At 34.1% G+C, this 20,213-nt stretch overlaps 2 protein-coding genes across 2 annotated transcripts in view; both read left to right on the forward strand.

The window, feature by feature from the left end:
- The window catches only part of LOC144975957 (WASH complex subunit 4-like), a 104,756-nt gene that overhangs the window by 43,521 nt on the left and 41,022 nt on the right, over window positions 1-20,213 (forward strand).
- LOC144975956 (uncharacterized) lies at window positions 1,647-17,617 on the forward strand. Its single transcript, XM_078920193.1, has 5 exons — window positions 1,647-1,742; window positions 2,433-2,524; window positions 3,659-3,761; window positions 4,376-4,423; window positions 15,577-17,617. The coding sequence occupies exons 2-5, from the start codon at window positions 2,522-2,524 to the stop codon at window positions 15,735-15,737; spliced, it is 315 nt and encodes a 104-aa protein (XP_078776319.1). The 5' UTR covers window positions 1,647-1,742; window positions 2,433-2,521; the 3' UTR covers window positions 15,738-17,617.

Genomic DNA, 20,213 nt, shown 5'->3' on the forward strand with positions numbered 1-20,213 from the left:
GAGTTGTTGATAATAATACCTTTTTTTCTTTCTTTGTTAGTACACAATTTCGTTTGAGCACAATTTTATTTTATCTTTTAAAAATCAACAATGAAGATATTAGTACTTAAGGATATTGTACACTGAGAGCTTAATAGGGAATAACTCTAACATGGTGTCAGAAAATTTAACTTGATTTTTTAATGATAGTGTCAGAAAAAAGAGGAACCTGGCTTTGGCGAAAATGGAATCTAGAACTTGAGCGTCATAGGGTTGGTAAATAAATTTTAAAATAAAAAAAATAGGGAGGGGGGGGGGGGGGGGGGGGGGGGGGGGGGGGGGGGGGGGGGGGGGGGGGGGGGGGGGGGGGGTTAAAAAAAAACCCCTTTCCACCAGGTGGTCTGTTCATTAATAATTTGAATTGATTTTCCCTTCATTTACCTCACTTGTGACATTTCTCTCTCAGATCATCTAGTCTGTCTTCTTTTCATTCTTTCTATGTTATTTGTTTTCTGTCATCTCTTCTTTCTCTTCTTCTTCTTCTTCTTCTTGCTTCTTCTTGTTCTTCTTCTTCTTCTTTTCTTCTTGTTCTTTCTTCTTCTTCTTTTCTTCTTCTCTTCTTCTTCTTCTTCTTCTTCTTCTTCTTTCTTTTCTTCTTCTTCTTTCTTCTTCTTCTTCTTCTTCTTTTCTTCTTCTTCTTCTTCTTCTTCTTCTTCTTCTTTTCTTCTTCTTCTTCTCTTCTTCTTCTTCTTCTTCTCTTCTTCTTTCTTCTTCTTCTTTCTTCTTCTTCTTTCTTCTTCTTCTTCTTTCTTCTTCTTCTTCTTTCTTCTTCTTCTTCTTTCTTCTTTTCTTCTTTCTTCTTCTTCTTTTCTTCTTCTTTCTTCTTCTTCTTTCTTCTTTCTTCTTTCTTCTTCTTCTTTCTTCTCTTCTCTTCTTTCTTCTTCTTCTTCTTCTTCTTCTTCTTCTTCTTCTTCTTCTTCTTCTTCTTCTTCTTCTTCTTCTTCTTCTTCTTCTTCTTCTTCTTCTTCTTCTTCTTCTTCTTCTTCTTCTTCTTCTTCTTCTTCGCAACTTAACAATTAGAATAATTTTTACCACAAGAGAAGTTAAAAAAAACTTTTTTTTTTGGTCACTGCAGCCAATGGTTGGATCATCTTGTTATATTTTTGATACTCTTATTTATCCAAAGAAAAAAATATCATTATTTTTTTGAAGATATGATTTTTAGTGTAATGTCTTATTGTACAGCTTAAAAAGAAAGGATATGTTCATATATCCTGGTTATCCTGGTTTGTGGTCATGTGGTACGACACTCAACTTCGTACCAGTATGTCCCTGGTTTGAGTCTCGTTCTGGGTGGTGTAAAAACGAGTCCTTGGATATAATTCTGTACTCATATTCTTTTAATGTACTCAGGTGTAAAACGATTACGAGAATGGGACTAGCTTGTCATTCCCCCTTCCCCCCCCCAAAAAAAAAACAACAAAAAAACCTATTGTAACATTGCCTTACATGTATCATGTCTCACCCTACATGCTGACTGTTGCTTTTTGATTGGGACCTCTTGTAAATCACTTTGAACACGATAAGAGGATGTTGCCCTTTATAATAGCTCATGTTTTTTTTTTATTATTATTCCCCCCCCCCCACCCCTGCTTTTAATGATTCTAGGCGTGGCCTACATCCTCAAACTGTTGGACCAGTATCATGAGTTTGATTCCCTCCATTGGTTCCAGGCTGTCAAAGACAAGTTCATCAAGGACAAGGTAATTTATGATACTCTATGACACCACAATTTCAACAGATCATTACATATCATATGTGACCTGTCATCTCAAAACGGGTTTCATTTCCGTTTAAGCCTTGTGTCAGAAGATAAAATGACGAGAAAAGTTGAATTTTTGTTTTATTTTAGTGTGCGGCTATGTTGTTTTGTGGTAAGACACTCGCTTTCGGACCGGAAGGTCCTGGGTTTGAGCCTCGCTCGAAGCATAGTTGAGTCCTTGGAAAATTCTCTTTACTCACATTCTCTCACCGTACTCAGGGGTAAAATGAGTACCTGGCCGTTAACAGCGGTGTCTTTGTCCGAAAAATTGTAATATCGCCTAACTGGCAGCATGTCCCGTCCTACATGTTAAATGTTGCTGTTGACCAGGGACCCCTTGTAAAACGCTTTGAGCACATTTAGTGGATGTTGCGCTATATAAAGCTCAATTTTTAAATGGCTAGTAATCAGGTGTAAAATGAGTTCCTGACCTGTTAGTCAGTTCTGATCAATAGGTGGCAGCGCATGTTGGTCAGTACTGACGAACAGGCACTGGCACCCATTGGTCAGTACAGACTAATAGCCCTAGCCTTTTTAAATTCTTAAATATCTTAAGCATTTTTAGTTTTAAATTTCAGACTGTTCCATGTTTTTCCATAATTTGTGTTTCCATGTTATTGTTACATCACAGGAGCAGGTCACCAAACCTGGATCAGGAAGATCAGATGAAAAACTCCAACAGACAGTGTCACTCACGCTCAAACGTCTGACCAATACTTGATGGTAAGTACTGATATATTGATACGTGACCTATCATTTCAAAATAGTTTTAAGTCGGATGAACCTCATATTTAAAATTCGATATTGAATTTCACCAGTTCATTGCTGTACCAAGAGTCATTTCTGGCCAATTTTTGAAATACGTGTCTGTCCAGAGTATGGCAGTAAACCATTAAGGGATAAAGTTTGAGTAAAAATAAAGATTCCTACATCGAGGATTTTTTTGTTTTTGTTTTTTAAAAATTTAATTAAAATAAATTTTTCTTTTTACTTTAAAAGACTTCAATTTATTTTCTATTTGTTAATCTGGGATTAAATTTTTTTTTTTATCAAGTCCACTCAGTAGTAACACCAGATAGGTTGATGGGTCACATGAGTGTTGGGAGATGTCAGGAATGTTAATTAATCAATTTTTATCATCTTTTAAAATATTTTCATTAAGATGATCTGGGAATCGAGAGGGGATCTGCCATATTGTCGAAAGAAAAAAAAAAAATTAAAAAAAAAAAAAAGAAGAAGAAAGAAGGAAAAAAATGATTTTAAAAAATTCAAAAACAAAAACAAAAAATATGACCCCAGAAACGAACCCTTCTCTAAATTACGTCATAAGCTGAAGTTTACGAATTACTCATTGCCTTCATTAAGATAAATTGTGGAGCAGATAACGGAATAAAATAAAATTCTGAAAAAGGTGTGCCAGACAAAGGAGAAAGAAAAGTACAAGAAAAAAACAACCAAACAAATCCCCAAAAATCAGCCTCCCCCAGTCCAGGCAACCTGATTATTTTTGGAATGTTTTTTTTTTCTTGTAATTTGTCTTTCTTCTTTGTCTGGCACCATTTCGTACACACCTTTTTCAGATCTTTATCTTCATTAACTCACTCAACCCTAACACCGACTATATCCGTAGTTTACCCGCGTTACTTTTACTCCATGCCTATTTATTACATTTTTCTGAGACAAATTATAGGCGTAGTATCAAAGTTAATGATTTTAGTTTTTGCATGTCAATGGTAGTTGAATAAAACTATCTATGCACATGCTCATTTTTAATACATTTTAACCCATTTTGAAAAGTAGCAAATATTATCTCAAGGATTGATTGAGTTAAGATAACGATTTTTCTTTATTTCGTAGGAGTACGAGTTGCTATTTTACTCCCTGAGCAGTGCCAGGATATTCTTCAGGGCTGATTTAACAGCAGCAGAGGAGAAAGAGAACTCAGAGAATAAAGAGAAGGGTGAGTTATTCTATTATTCTATTCCAATCTGTTGCACACTGTTTTAAATCACAAATTGTATTCTATTTTCAAACTCATTGAAAGTGTTGCAATGAAAATGATAAAATTTGTGTCTTTTAAGTAGAAAAAAAGAAAAAAAAAAAGTAAACCCAACACCCCCCCCCCCCCCCCCCCAAAAATAAAAAACCCAACAGAAAACAAACAAAAACCCACAAACAAACAAACCCAAAATCCTCCTAAAAACAAGACAAAACCCAAAAACCAAAAGTGAAAAAAAAAAAAATCACATTAAATTAAGTTTAAAGTAAAGATAAAATAGCCTAATAATGCTTTAAAAAAAAAGAAAAAAAAGAATGTAAATGTGATGGAAATGGAAAAAAAAAAAAGGCAGCTGAAGAATGTATTTAATATACATGAGATAATATGGTCTATATAGCTGTCGCTTGCTTTGTTAAAGCAGATGACTATAATTTTTTAACAAAAATTAAGTAGATGAAATTTACAAGTTAATGAGTGAACTCGCATCATAATGTCATTTAACCAGTGGAGGATATTGAAAGAAAATTTTAGAAAATCTACAACCGTTTTTTTTTTTTTTTCTTTCTTTCTTTCAGAGAGCAATAACCAAACAGATTCGAACACAGCTAGTGGAAGTGCAGCAGGTGTGTAGTTGAATGGAAAATGGGGGGTTCATTTTTGCGTAAACTTTCAATAAATTGTGAATAGTTTAGTTTGAGATTACCTTCATTAATTTCACAACCATAGGATAGTGACGTATATGACACATCATTTCAAAATGGTATTATCGTCGCTGACTTTCAAATGCTATTGTAAAGGACATTCGGTCACTTTAATGATATATAAAATATACATTATGTTATAAATTGTGTATGTTTTTTTTATAAATCTTCTAGAAATAATTACTAAATCATGATTTTAGCACATACAATAATATATAAAACCTTTCATTATTAGGAATTGTGTCAATACTTTTTTCTCCTTGATCTGATAGTTATTGAAACTTGTCAAATGTAAATTGTCAATGTAAAACTTTGTGTCCTCCTTGATGAGATGAGAGTGAAATTTATTTCTTCCAAATTAAAAAAATCTTAAATTTTCTTATTCTGATCGTTTTGACAAAAAAATCATTATTTCTCACTTGGATCATTCTGACATAATACCAGTTTGACGTGTTGGGTCATATATATCATGTATATCAAAATTGTTAATTTTACCAGTCGATTAATCTCACTGAATCATCGACGTTTACTTATTTACAGGTCTGATAACCCAAATTGTTATGGTCTCGTTGTTGTAATTGAAATATTTTCAAACAACACAAAATATTGTCCATTATAACAATGTCAAAGCAGGCCCATAATTTCTTTTGGTTATCAGACCTGCAAATATGTGCACCTAGCAGTGAATGGTTTATAAAAGCCAAATAATCTGAGAAATTTTAATTATATGACCTTTTAAAAATATATTATGTAGTTGATTAAATATATTTATTTCCTGAATTTTGATTATTTGCCTTTACTTTCCCCCTTTTTCTTGAAAGTATTTTCCCATGTGATAATATCCCCCTTGTTCCTCAATAATATTGCACTTATTTACAATGCTTTAAACTAACAATTAGTTGCCTTGGAAATTGTTTCTCAACTCAAAGTAAGAGTTTTACTAGCAATGACAACAACAGGGTTAAGCAAATTATTATATTATGCTTGATTGACGGACCTGTAAATAGCAAGTCTTTAGTGTTCTGGTTGAAGATCGAAAAGTGAAAATCAATGGAAAAAGTAGAAAAGAACCTTCAGTTTAATTAATAAAGATAAATGATGAAGATGTTTTTGGTTTTCCCTTTTGCCAATAAAACTAAAATAAACGGTGAATAAATCACGAAAGACAAATGTGATCACACATTTGAATATTCATTTAAAGTTTTATTCTTGAGCTGTGAGCTTTTATATAGCGCGACATCCACTTAATGTGCTCAAAGCACTTTACAAGGGGTCCCTGACCAACAGCAACATGTAACATGTAGAACAAGACATGACGCATGTTAGTTGATTACAATTTTTCTCCAACAGTGACAACGCTGTTAATGACCAGGTACTCATTTTACACCTGAGCACGGTGAGAGAATGTGAGTAAAGAGCCTTTTCCAAGGACTCAACTATGCGCCGAGCGAGGCTCACACTCAGGACCTTCTGATCCGAAAGCGAGTGTTATACCACTAGACCACATAGCCCCACAAAAAAAAAAAAATATGTGGCAGGACAACAGCAAGGAATGAACAGGTTTAATGTTATACGAGCTGATAGAGAAGGCCAATACAGACTTGCCAAGCATTACGATTTTATCCTAATTTTACGATATTGATACCCCCATTATGTGATTACGACTTTACCTGCGCAATTACGAAATTTCATTAATTACAAAATTTTGGGGTTTTTTTAAAGCGAAAAAGAAAAAAACAAAACCCAAAAAAACGAAAAATAATTAATTGGTTGTAAAATTGCCAATCTACAAATTGACATTTTTGCCCAGGTGGTCGGGCATATTCAACTCGGAACATGGAAAAGCAACTTTCTCTTTATTTTTGGACTGATTACTATTTTTTGTCTTAAATTACTATTTTTGGGGGCTCCAATTACTATTTTATGAAAATTTTTTGGGCAAGTCCGCCAATAACCGTGACGAATGGCAACGAATAGCATCCCGCAAGTCCCCCCAATAACCATCTATCTGGTTGTGGGTACGAGAAGAGGGGATTCATTGTTTTGTACAATAATGAATATAACAGTTTAAAAAAAAAAAAGAACTAAACATGAACAGTTTCAGGCTCCATACCCTTCTTCAGCCAATGATAACAACAGTTAAAACGTTATTACAAAACTTGAAAGCCAGATGCATACAGCAAAGTATTTGACAAGTCTATTGGCAAAAACGATGTTGATTTCAACAAATAGAAGCATTTGGTTAGTAACCAAAGCACATGTGCAGAATGGAGCGGAATTTTGAAATGGATAAAATGTATAAATTGTTTTTTTAATTGTATAGAAGAGATTGGTGCCGATTTATAATTTATGACTCTTTGCAAATTGTATATAGTATATGTGAAAGTAAATTTGTGAAACAATATCCGTCACTGCCTGTATCCTGGTACTCATTCACACTTGAGTCAAATGGGTTAATGTGTGTAAAATGCCTTACCCAAGGACACTTTGGGAGCAGAATTTTCCACGATTACTGACACCCATCCGGTCACTGATCATGCATAACATTGCTTGACAATATGAAACTTCATGCCACTGGGCCACCAAGCCGTACTTTATATATATTCATATAAGAGTAACTTTTATGATCATCTCTTACTTGCATCTGTGATCCCTATGTTCCTGCCTTCATTTGCCTTTCCTCCCCTTCCCCTCCCTTCCCCGCTCCATTTTTGCCTGTTATTTATGCAAAGACTTTCACACTCTGCCCTGTAGTTGGCAATTTATGATTGTCCTAAATGTTAATTTTTTTGGACATGATCTGGTTGCAAAGGTTGAAAGGTTACAGTGGAATCCTGAAAAATCCAACACTACCGGACCAGAAATATCGGTTGACTTTAAGCAACGTTGACTTTAAATAATAAATAATAAATAAATTGAGCTTTTATATAGCGCAATATCCACTAAACGTGCTCAAAGCGCTTTACAAGGGGTCCCTGGCCAACAGCAACACGCAACATGTAAGACCGGACATAACGCCTGTTAGGCGATATTACAATTTTTCGGACAGAGACAACGCTGTCAACGACCAGGTTCTCATTTTACACCCGAGTACGGTGAGAGAATGTGAGTAAAGAGCCTTTTCCAAGGACTCAACTATGCGCCGAGCGAGGCTCGAACCTAGGACCTTCCGATCCGAAAGCGAGTGTCATACCACTAGACCACATAGCCGCACTTTATCGATTATCATTGGAACACTCTTAAAGATCAGGAAATTTGGGATCAACTAGAGGTGTTGACTTTAAGCAGATATTGACTTTTAAAAAGTTTGCATTGTGCAGATTCCACTGTATTTTGATGATGGCAATAACTTTAAGATAACACTTATCATTCTTTATATAGTATTCTAAGACATTCTTTTCCCAAAGTTTTAATGTTAACATTGTTATACGAATGTTTAGCTTTTTTAAAGTAAAGACCGGTTTAAAATCTTTATTGACAGATATACAAAACTAGCATAAGGGGAATTGTTTTTTTTATTAACAGAGCGTAAGAACTTTTAGAACAGTAAGTTATGAAATGAAAAATGCTACGTCTGTAGACAAATTCAAAATAATGCATCGTATACCTCTTGATAATCAGTTTCATATATATAACGTGATTAATTTTAAATAAACAAGGTATTCAAAGTCAGTGGCCTAAATAACCCTTTACATGCTTTCATATATTATATTTAACGATTTGATTCTTGTATATATATATTAATATAATATATATAATATAATATATAATATAAATATAATGTTTAGGCTATGGATTGACAACTAGAATGTAGCAATAAATGTTGTGAAGCAAGCTGGATTAGAGCATAGGTAAGGTTGAAGCATAGAAATGTAACAACAAGGATGAAGGAGAACAGGTACTTGCTGGTCTTATGATTTTTTAAAAATTATTTTTCGCCATGTTCACTGCCATTTTCATTTTGGATTGCCCACCGCACCATGTAAAATGCTCGATTTTCATCCTCCCCTCCCCCCCTCCCTCCCTCCTCCTCTCTCTCAAAGCTCCCTAAATTGGTAAGTAACACCTAAAATACTTATTTATGACTTATCATCTCCCAATGGTATTATTTCAGGGTGAACCCAAAGTTTTAAATTCAGCCTAAAGCTTAAAATTCAATTTTAAGTTTGTATTATGAAACTTAATTGATTAGAATTACGCCCTTTTTTCGGCATGGAATCGTGATATATTGTTGCCTAAGCTTTCCATGAAGGAGTCTAGATATTCCATCAAACAAACGGCAGATGTCAACTGGAAATCACACGTTACCTAAAGTGAGCAACTTTGGGGGCTAATAATCCTGGTCAAGGAAAAAAAACAAAACAAATAAAAGCGCTGCACACAAGGTTCAAATCCTGGACCTCCCAGTCAGGTCACAATGCATTGCCTTAATCACTCGGCTGCCTTGTAAACACACCCCCCCCCCCCCTCCAACGCCTTATAAAATTTAAGTTGAAATAAAAGCTTTCATTGAGGAGATTGTTTTGTTTCTTCAATATAAAGAAGATTAATCAAATTTTCTTATTCTGATCACTTTGAATGTAAATTCAATTTTCTTTATCACCACGGCATAAGAAAGACTCCATCAATGTGGCAGGTCTCATTATTATAGATATTGGACCCACCGTATCAAAACGGTATTAATTATGTCGAGATGAATTGAACACAGGAAAGGGAATTTGGAATTAACTCACTCAATCTTTGAGATTTTTGCTACTTTTCAAATTTGGAATAAAATATATTAAAAATGAGCATGTACATAAATATTTTTATTCAATTACCATTAACATGTAAAAATTAAAAAATTAGCTTTGATACTATGCCTATAATTTGTCTCAGAAAATGTAGTTAATAGACATGGGGTAAAAGTAACCCGGGTAAACAACGGATGTAGTCGGTGTTTGGGTTGAATGAGTTATAATGATAAGAAACAATAACTTTGACATGTTTACAATGGTGTAATTTCACCATATTGAAGAGAAATTAACCCAAAGATTACTATTTCTGATTATAAATTCAATTTTCAACGATTAGTTCATCCTGACATAATACAGACCATTTTAAGACTGTGGGTCACATATGTGTATGCATGTGCATGTAAACTCGTGTCTCTTTATTGATTAACCCAGCGGAACCGAATTTTTTTCAAATCAATTTTTTTTTCAAACTATTTTTTAACATTCAAACACTGTAGTTGAATTGCGTTCGAACTTCTCACTAATAAATATTTCTATTGGTATATATTTTGATATTGAGCTTTTATATAGCGCAATATCTACTTAATGTGCTCAAAGTGCTTTACAAGGGGTTCTTGGATAACAGCAACACCTAACATGTAGGTCAAGATAAGACGCTGGTTAGGCAATATTACAAATTTTTTTTGGGGGGGGGGGGCATTGACATCGCTGTTAACGGCCAGTTACTCATTTTACACCTGAGTATGGTGAGAGAATATGAGTAAAGAGCCTTTTCCAAGAATTCAACTGTGTGCTACTCAGAGCAGGAATCGAACCCATGTCCTTCCGATCTGAAGAATATCATATCACTAGACCACATAACCTCATAATAATAATTGGATATAAGAAATGGTAAAAAATCTTTTAAAACGCTTGGATTAAAAAAACCCAACTGAAATGCATTTTTTTTTGTACATTATTATTATTATTATTATTATTATTATTATTATTATTATTATTATTATTATTATTATTATTATTATTATTATTATTATTATTATTATTATTATTGTTATTGTTATAATAATAGTAGTAGTAGAAGTAGTAGTAGTAGTAGTAGTAGTAGGAGTGACAAAAGAAAGAAAATTGAGATTAGAGGATAGGGAAATATAAGTTTTTGTCATTTCCTTTTAATTTTAAGAAACAAAACTCTTGTCTTCTCAGTGGCAGCATTTATTTTTACTCAAATTATATAACACGGTTAAAATTCCGTTCTATCTAAGATCAAATTAATTCCGACTATGATCATTTTGAGAGAATTAGTCACAATGGTCACACATGGAATTGTTTTCATTTACGCTTGCTTGTATGGAAGATTTTGTATCTTTTTTGGGGTTTTTTTGTTTGCTTGTATTATTTTTTCTCATAATGATTATAGTGCATCAGTTCTAAGCAATGAACAAAAATGAATATATAACAGATTTTGAAAAAGTACAAAAATATCAAACACGGAACGTTTCGAGTTCAAAATTCTTCTTTAGCTATTAACAAAAACTGTAAAAATAACATTGATGCATCACTTGAAATCCAGATGGATGTCATAATTTTAAGTGATGTATTAATGTTTTTATTTTAGTGTTTTTGTTTTTGGCTGAAGAAGGGTTTTGAGCCCAAAGCATTCTGTGTTCGGTGTTTTGTTCTTTTTCATACCTGCTATATTATTCATTTTTGTTCATTAAATTTTACAATCTCTAAGCCACTAGCTGATTAGTATTACTATATTAGTTATTGTACACATTATATATTATGTGTATTTTTGGAATATCTTTGTTAATGGTGTTTGTTTCCTATTTCATTTCTCTTTTCCAAAGATTCACATTGCTTAATGGTCTGCGAACAACTAGCTCGCGACTTGAAAATCTTCTACAAATTTATAAAAAATTTGAACATTTGCATGGAGCACTTCCATGGGTTTGCCATGCTGACTGATAATGCTTCACAATGTTTTATTTATTCCCCCAGAAGTCGATATGGATTTTTATTTCCATTTCATATCGTACAAATTAGGTGTCCTTTTTGTACGAACACTAACACGCCTACAGTATCCGTCACTGCCTATAGTCAGTCATTCACACCTTAGTCAAGTGGAGTGGTTAAAGTATTTTACACAAGATTACCTCGCAGGGACCTGAATTTTATACAAACACTGTCACCCGTTTGATCACTGACCATGCTTAATGTTGTTTGACTTTTGTGGCAAGATGAAACACAGTATTGTTGAACCACTGATATATATATATATATATATATATATATATATATATATATATATATATATATATATATATATATATATATATATATATATATATATATATGACTTACTTGACTTTGACTTAGATGCCTTTCGCGTCTCGACCGAAAGATCGGGTCGCCTTGGCCGTTTCCAGTATTTCCTGTGTGAGGTGTCTCCAATATTGCCGTCCTCTGCTAGGGTTCTCAGATTTTCAAGGTCCCCTGCCGTTATGAGACTAATGCTTTGTCCAAGTGTTGTGAGGTTTTTGTTTAGGATCACAGGGAGTGTTGTGATCGGTCTTCCTCTGAAAAGGTTCCCGTGTTTTTGGAAATATCCCGACATGGCTTGGTTAGCTGGTATGTTTTTGTCCCTGCGTAGTATGTGACCGAAAAGTTGCCATCGCTGTTGTAAAATGTCAAGGGAGATTGGTCTTTCTTTTGTGATCTTATAGAGTGATTCATTTGAGATCTTTTTTGGGTATTTGATGTCCAGTACCCTTCTTAGCTGTGTGCGATGGAAGGCATCCAGATGTTCTTCTTCGGATTTTGTCAACGCCCAAGTGCCGCAGTTATACAGAAGTACCGGTTTTACAAGAGCACGGTACAGTTTCAGTTTGGTTTTTCTCTTTATTTTGTCACCTCTAATCCATACATTGGTGAGTTTACTGAGTGCGGCGTTTGATAGCTGTTTTCTTCTTTGTACATCCTCGGTGTCTCCAATTAGTGAGCCGACTTTCTTTGTTCTTTTCCATTCCTCTTTGTTCCTCGATATTGTTGTAAATTCGGTTTTATTGGCATTGACTTGGAGGTTATATTTCATGAGGGTATTTTGTATGATGTCTATATTTGCTGGTGTTGATCCAATAAAATCTACATCATCTGCATAGGCGATTTCTCTTGGGATTGCATTCTCAATATGAGTCGTTGGTTTTGGAATGACTTTTCGAACTTCTTTCAGAGCGTGTTCTAAGTATATTGTGAACAGAATCGGGCTCAGACTATCTCCTTGGGGGGTCCCGATGTTACTTTCGAACTGCGTCTGTTTTGTGGCCCCGTATATCCTTGGTTGTATCTTTGTGTTGCTGAGGAGAAATCGGATTATTCGGAGCTCGTCTTCGTCTACTATGTCTGTTAATATCTCCAAAAGTTTTCCTCTGTCGATCGTATCAAAGGCTGCGGACATATCGATTCCGGTTATTGTTATGGATATGTTTTCTTTGAGTGCCTTTGCTGCCAACCATTTATGTGTCCATACAACGTCCGATGTGCTTCGGTCTTGGCGAAACCCGCTTTGGCTATGTGATAGATATTTTTCTATTTTCGGTCTAATTCTGTTGAGGACAATAGTTGACAGTGTTTTTCTTATGGTATTCAGTAATGTTATTGGGCGCAGGTTGTTTACGGGTCCTTTCGTTTTTCCTGGTTTTTGTATTGTAATTAGGACACCGCTGTTTATGTCCCAGTCTTTGTGTGTTGAGAGTGTTTTGTTCATTATGTTTGCAATGCTCAGATCCAGGGAGAGGGTACCGCATTTCAGCAATTCAGCGGGAATTTCATCTTTGCCTGGGGATCTGTTATTGTTTAGGCGCTTTATGCTATTTCTAACTTCAGTTGTTGTGATGCGGTTGTTTAGGTCTCTAGGGTTTCCTGAGAAGGGCGATATTTGTGAGACTTGTTTGTGAAATTTCTGCTGGAAGTGGTCAGTTACAATGTCAAGGATATCGTTGGGATTTGTTGTCTGTTTGCCAAATTTATCCTGTAGTTTTGGGTTCTCGAATGGTTTTCGGTTCAGAGATTTTGTCGCTTTGAACATAGACGATGCGTTATTTTTGGACTTTTCTATGTCTTCCACTTTTTTGTCTAATTCCTCGTTCCTGTGTTTTATTGTAAGTGATCGAATTGAATCCAGTATTTTGTTTCGTTCCGTTTTCAGGTTTATTATTTCTTCCGAGTCTTTCGTGTTTTGTATCCTGATCCTAAATTCTTTTTGTTGCCGCGATAGATCGTTAATAGCGATGTTAGGCGTTCGATTTGGTTTGTTCTTAGTTGTATTAATAGAGCCTGCACTTTCTTCCCCCCATATTTCATTGCCACTTGCGTCTCTTTCCATTCATTGTTTGGATTGCTGTTTTGCTTTATTTTCCATAGACTTGAGTTAAGTTCATATTGGTAATGAATGCGACATTCTCGCTCATTTACTATTTTTGCCGTGTTTATTTTGACTGCCGTTTTACCTTTCTGTCTTCGTTGTCTGTACACATTTATGTTGAAATTCGTTTTTACAAGTTTGTGATCCAGTATAGTAATCCTTGATATATAATATATATATATATATATATATATATATATATATATATATATATATATATATATATATATATATATATATATATATTAGTAGTATATATACATTTTTGAATTGCATGTTATTGGTGTGTGTTTCCCATTTTTAACTTTTTTCTTTTTACTAAGCACATTAAGGACGTCTGACTCTAATCAGTGCCATGTGTGGACATTTTTTTTTTTTAGCTTTTTACTAAAACCCAACCTCTCCCTTAACTTTGTGACCAACAGATACTAGCTGCAATTCCGTTAATTGTCTGGAATAGTCATATAATTTTAACACACACGATAAGTGATAAGTTCTCGTAGAAGCCGCTCTGTTTTTTAAAAAAATGTTTTCTCAAAGTGACCTCTCTCGCATGTACATTGGTGAGTTATCGATTGGATGTCGAGTCTTGCGAATGTGAATTTTAGATCAATCATGCCTACTCATTGAAGTGATGTGTGCAGAATCTCATTTCATAACAATCAATTCAGATTGTCCTCATGTCCATGACGATGACTTGTAAACAAAAGAACGCGTGAATCGAGTGTTTGTTCAGAATAGAGATAAGAATTACACGTTTCATTGACGAGCAACACACGCTATCTTTAGCACGGTACTTAGATCGGCGTTACCGATTTTGCATATCATTTGAGTGTCTACACGTTACGTGTACATTAACATCTTGTGATGATGTCAGCGAACAGATCCTGATTTTTTTTTTCGTCGTTGGTCGATCTTTTAGATTCTGGGAACGTAATAATTAACTCACCATTGTTAGAGTCATACGCCTTCAATATACTTTTTATGATATTAAAATATGCTTATTAATCACTTGATCATGCTTAAATAACATTTATAATTATTGAAATTACTTGAAATTTAAAATGATAAAAAATTAGAATTGCAGTAAATGACTGTAAACATTGCAACAATGTGACTTAAATAGAATAGATACACTATACTGTCAAACAGGGAACATTTTATCTGAAACACCCGGTGCAGGATTTCTATAGCACATTACCGTGTTGATTTCATGCTCGATGTGCCTCATATTAGGAATAATACCATTACAATGATATTCTAATAATATCCACACTATAAGTGGACACAAAGAAATAAAACCAAGATGATACAATGCAAAATATTTTTCATAAGATAGTGATGGATAATAACAAGAAATGAAGTGAGTAGGAAAGTGCCAGAAGACAATAGAGAATAAAAATTTTGCGGTGGCGATTGGGGCTCGAAACCGCGACTTTACTGGTATGACAACTCTACCAGGGAGAGTGTGACTCAACTGTCTGAGCTATCTGCCAATCCAAAAAAAGTGGTTTCAAACTCTATGTCTATCTTGAGCCGCTCTATCCAACTTCTTTAGGTCACGGGTTCAACACACACACACCACAAAGTTAGGTGGCCAGCATTTAAGCTTAACAGCCAATATTCTCAAAACAAACAACCAACTTACTTTCCTACTCACTTCATTTCTTGTTATTATCAACAAGTGCCTTCTCCACTCACTTTTCTGAATTAAAATTCTAAAGTTAAAAATGTTGATGTTTTGTGCATCTTTTACAGTTTTCGGGAGGGAATTCCAAACTTTAGGCCTTGAATTATTAACTGGTCTTACTGATTTTATTTTGTTTTTGTATTTTAAATAAAAAATATTCATCTTTTAGACCTAGTTTAACTTACCATGTTTTTTTTTTCTATTGTGTCATTTTCTATTGAAACAGGAACCAATACACCAGATGCTCAGACAGCATCTTCTTCATCACCAGCACCAACATCAGCACCACCGCCACCACCTCCAGATGGAGTCCCACCACCACCACCACCGCCGCCGCCTCCTCCACCACCACCACCACCACCACCACCTCCACCCCCTCCCATGTGAAAAGAGGACAGCATCTTTTGTTGCATACATAGTTGCTAGTTTGTGTTTCTTCTCTTTTTCTTGTTTTCGACTCGCATCAAATAGTTTACTTTGTTTTGCATTGTATTTATTTATTTGTTTCTTTGAGATAGTTGTCTTAAAACGGCATCAGATTTGGGATAATCTGATGCTTAAAACTGGATTTTAAGCTTAACTTATAGAATTTGAGTTAAAATAGATAAAGGGCTTCTGCTGACTCCAACTGTCATTTGCCATTAACGGTGACATTTTTTTTAAAAGCTTATATCAAATCTCAGCCACTCCCCTACCATTGTGACCAACGTAGACAAACCACAATCCTGTTACAGTGGGACCTCAGTATAACAGGTCAGGATAAAACAGGTTCTTCGTTATAACAGGGGTCTTTAAAATCCCTGTTTTTTTTCTCTCCCTCTTTGTCTTTAGTAAGATTTACCAGCTATAGCAGGACTTTCAAGAGCTTAATAATAATTGACACTTAGATGACCACGCCTCTCTGACAGTCGTCATAATGTAAACAATGGCAGGGATTGGTAAACACAACAAATTACAACAGGTTTTACTGTTATGTCTAAGTAAAATACCTACTGTTCTACTGCTTGATCAATAGAACCAACACAGAAAACTATGTGTAAACTTAAACGTTTATAATATGATAGAGAAATTTGTGTGATAACTTACTAGTCACCCATTCGGTGGTATAAAAATATTAACAATGATCAGAAAGAGGCTGATTTCATTCACATTATTGTTTATAAACAACCAACTATATTTGTCCGAACACGTTTGGTGGTGTGTCATCCAAATACAATGTAATAGCCTATATTACGCTAAGCAAAGCCTACAGCTAAAGGCAACCGAGAGCTAGGTTAGGCCTATTTCATGAATGCTCCGTGAGTTTGTGTGTGTGTGTGTGTGTGTGTGTGTGTGTGTGTGAATGTGTGTGTTTGCATGTATAGGCTACTTACTACTCTACATTATACTTTTTAAAATGGTAATTTAGGCCATTTGGGTTCTTTCCCCTTGAAATAACAGGACTCTGTTATAACGAATTTTAGGCTGGTCCCACCATCACTGTTATGTCGAGGTTCCACTGTATTTGATAAAATTTGGGTAGGCAAGTTTATGTTTTTGTATTGAGTAGAATAGATATAGTTTCATAAGCGTTACATAAACCCAAAATGTTACAATGTTGGTCATTTTAACTTAAAATTCAGTTTTTGGCATGTGACATTCGGACATTATACCAGATCCGTGAAGGTACATATTTTTTTAAAAATGTTTTTGTTCGTTTATTTGTCTATTATTATTTTTAATGCAAATGTTGCAAGATAGAATAAATAAATAACAGTGATAAAATAGAACAGAGGCTTCAATCTAATTTACAAAGACAGATGATCCAGATGTAGACGTTTTGGTTTGGGTTTCCCTTTTGTTAACAAAATACGATGAATGAGACACTAGAGAAGATTGTGTTGTTAAGCCCTAACAATGCCATTCTTCATCTCACATTTGTCTTTAGTTTGTCATTCATCGTATAATTTTGTTGACAAAGGAGAAACCCAAAACATCCACATCATCTGTCTTTGTAAATTATACTGAAGCTTCTATTCCATTTTATTACTGTTATTTTTTTTCTTGGATCTCCAAGCAGAAACATTTGCATTAGAAAACGTCCTATCCTTCAGTCTTCGTAATTTTAATTGAAGTTTCTATTCCATTTTATTATTATTATTATTAATTATCATTTTTTCTATTCACATGTGTAAGGACATATAGACAGAGAAAATACTTTTTGTCTTTACGTCTGTGACTACCAAGGCAGGGCTGTGAACTCTTTGCCAAAAAAAAAAAAAAGCAAATTTATATGCTTTTTTTCACCTTTGTTAAAATATAGGGTTTTTCTCTCAGATCAAATCTGAAAATGTTATTGTATAGTTTTTGTAGTCCTGTTTCTCAATTGGTTTATTTGCATTCTTCATGCTTCTTGCAATATATTATATCTTATCAATTAATTTGTTGATAGATTTAAGGGTTTATTTTCATTGCTTCATGATTTTATTTTTACGTTTTCCTGAAGTTCCTGGAATTTTTCACTCACACAAAATTGATTTTAAGAATTGTTTATATCCATTGTTACTCAACGGCACAGAGTGAGATGACTGAAGGGTCAGATTTTCAGATTTTACACTTTTTCTCCCAAATCTTACTCTGTTTGACAAGCACTTTTACACTTTTTCTTGTGTTCAGGTTAACAGCCCTACCTAGGATATGTCTGTCAATATTATTTTTTTGAGTGGGTGACTTTCAATACCTGCTAAGTCCCATCAGTCAGGAATAAAAATCGCTTTAAAAAAATTATGTTATTATTTAGTGACTTAAAGTTAACCCCGTCCTTACCACCCATAGGAAAATCGTCACATTAGTTACGATGCAGCCAACATTTTTCTCATTCTGATTTCTTTATACATCATAATATTTGAACCAAAATGTTTGCTATAGTTAAAGTATATTAACACTGTGTTGAAGAGCACGTTTAGCAGAAAGAAAGATGTATAGCAAGAACTAGAAACAGCTTTTGTGTTTGAGTGAAATAAATCTATTTTTGTATAGGTTGGGTGTGAAGTTTTGGGGACAATCCGGAAAATGGCCGGTAAGGAGAAAGTTAAAGAGGAAAATACTTGTCTTCTTTGTCTCATAGAACAATGCACTGAGTGTTTTAAAAGTTTTGCTTTTCCCTGCTGATTTCATTATGTTGAAAGAGATTGTTTAACTCTTTTTTTTTTTAATCTGGGTGGCACTAGCAGGTTTTAAACGTCTTCAATTTTATTGGTTTGATTCATGGCCGACTAGAGTACTATAGTTACGTCATGGTTTGATTTCTTTTCCTTATAAAATACCAATGGGCGACTAAGTGGGTCTTTTGACCTTCCATGGAGGTCACTGTTGCGGTGTCTTCTATCCCACTATATTTCCTTTTCCTAGTTGCTTTCTGTCTAGGTCTTGGATTGAGAATACTTGGTTTTGTCCTGGTCTCTCACTGTACTCTGGTGTAAAATGAGTACCTGGTAGTGGTAGTCAACAGCGTTGTCTCTGTCGGAAAAATTGTTATAATGCCTAACAGGTGTCATGTCTCATTCTACATGTTACGTGTTGCTGTTGGTCAGAGACCCTTTATAAAACTCTTTGAGCACATTTAGTGGATATTGCACTATATACAAGCTCTAGTTTTTTAATTAAACATTTTTAAAAAAATGTGTTCTATTGTACCTAACGATACCCAATTATGTAATTTGTAAATGATTTGATGCTGCAATTAAAATGAATTATTACAACAGCGTTTTGTTTCTATTTTTCTTTTCATTTTGAGTTTTCCTTTCTTTTATTTTGTTTTGTTTTTACACCACATAAAAAATCATATCTAAGCATACGCAAAGGTTCTCACAAGTTTACAAAGTACTATATTATTTAACCCTATTCCACTCCATGGGGTGGTTTTACACCCCAGCCCTATGTTTTTCACCAATAACTTTTTTATTTTTTGAGCTAGAAAGTTGAAATTTTATGTAATCGCTAATTGTTATATGACAATTGTGACCACAAAGTATCATTTATATCAGTATAATATTTTTGAGTTATATAGGTATAAAATGTCAGATACCCTATTCATATCCGATGGGGTGTAAAACCACCCCATGAAATAAAGAGAAAAAAATGGAACATTCCTATTTCAATCCTATGGGTGGTTTTACACCCCATCCTGTCTAATAGAAAATATAAGACTACACCTATTCTAATCCAAGGGGGTGGTTTTACACCCCATCCTATGTATAGAGAAAACATGAGCAACTAAATCAAATACGTATATAAAAAAAGCAATAAACAGACAAGGATTTCGTTAACCTATTTTGATAGTATTATATACATGTGTATACAAAACACACATGAAATAGAAAAACAATAACACAATAAGTAAAACTGAGACCATAATGAGTTTTATTTTTAAAAACCAAGTGAATTTTATTGAAATTAAATTTTATCTTTGGAACAGTGAAATATAACACTGTGGCAACTTTTATTTTATTTTAATTTTTGATATGTATACACGCATATCAGTTAACTTTAAAAAAAAAAACATGAAACATGAATTAAATTTTTATTTCTTCTCCTAACCAACTGGAAGAAATGAGTTTCAAATCAAAATTTAATAGGGTAACAACAAAAAATATTTCTTGTGGTTTGATTTATGTCTGACTAAAGACAAATTCAGAGGTGAAAGCAAAACTTGATTCTGATTTTTTCAATCCTTGCCATGTTTAAATTTCTCAGGAAGAAAACGTTTGACTCTACAACTGTCCCAACTCCTGTCAATCCTTGCTTTCTGAGCCATAACAAAAGCTCTTTGTCCGTGATAAAATTATCAAAAGTAATATTTCTACCACTTTTGCAATATGGCAT

The sequence above is a fragment of the Berghia stephanieae genome, chromosome 6 (genome assembly GCF_034508935.2).
Source record: "Berghia stephanieae isolate SIO BIC M18660-M18661 chromosome 6, UCSD_Bste_1.3, whole genome shotgun sequence".
Classification (NCBI taxonomy): Eukaryota; Metazoa; Mollusca; class Gastropoda; order Nudibranchia; family Aeolidiidae; genus Berghia; species Berghia stephanieae.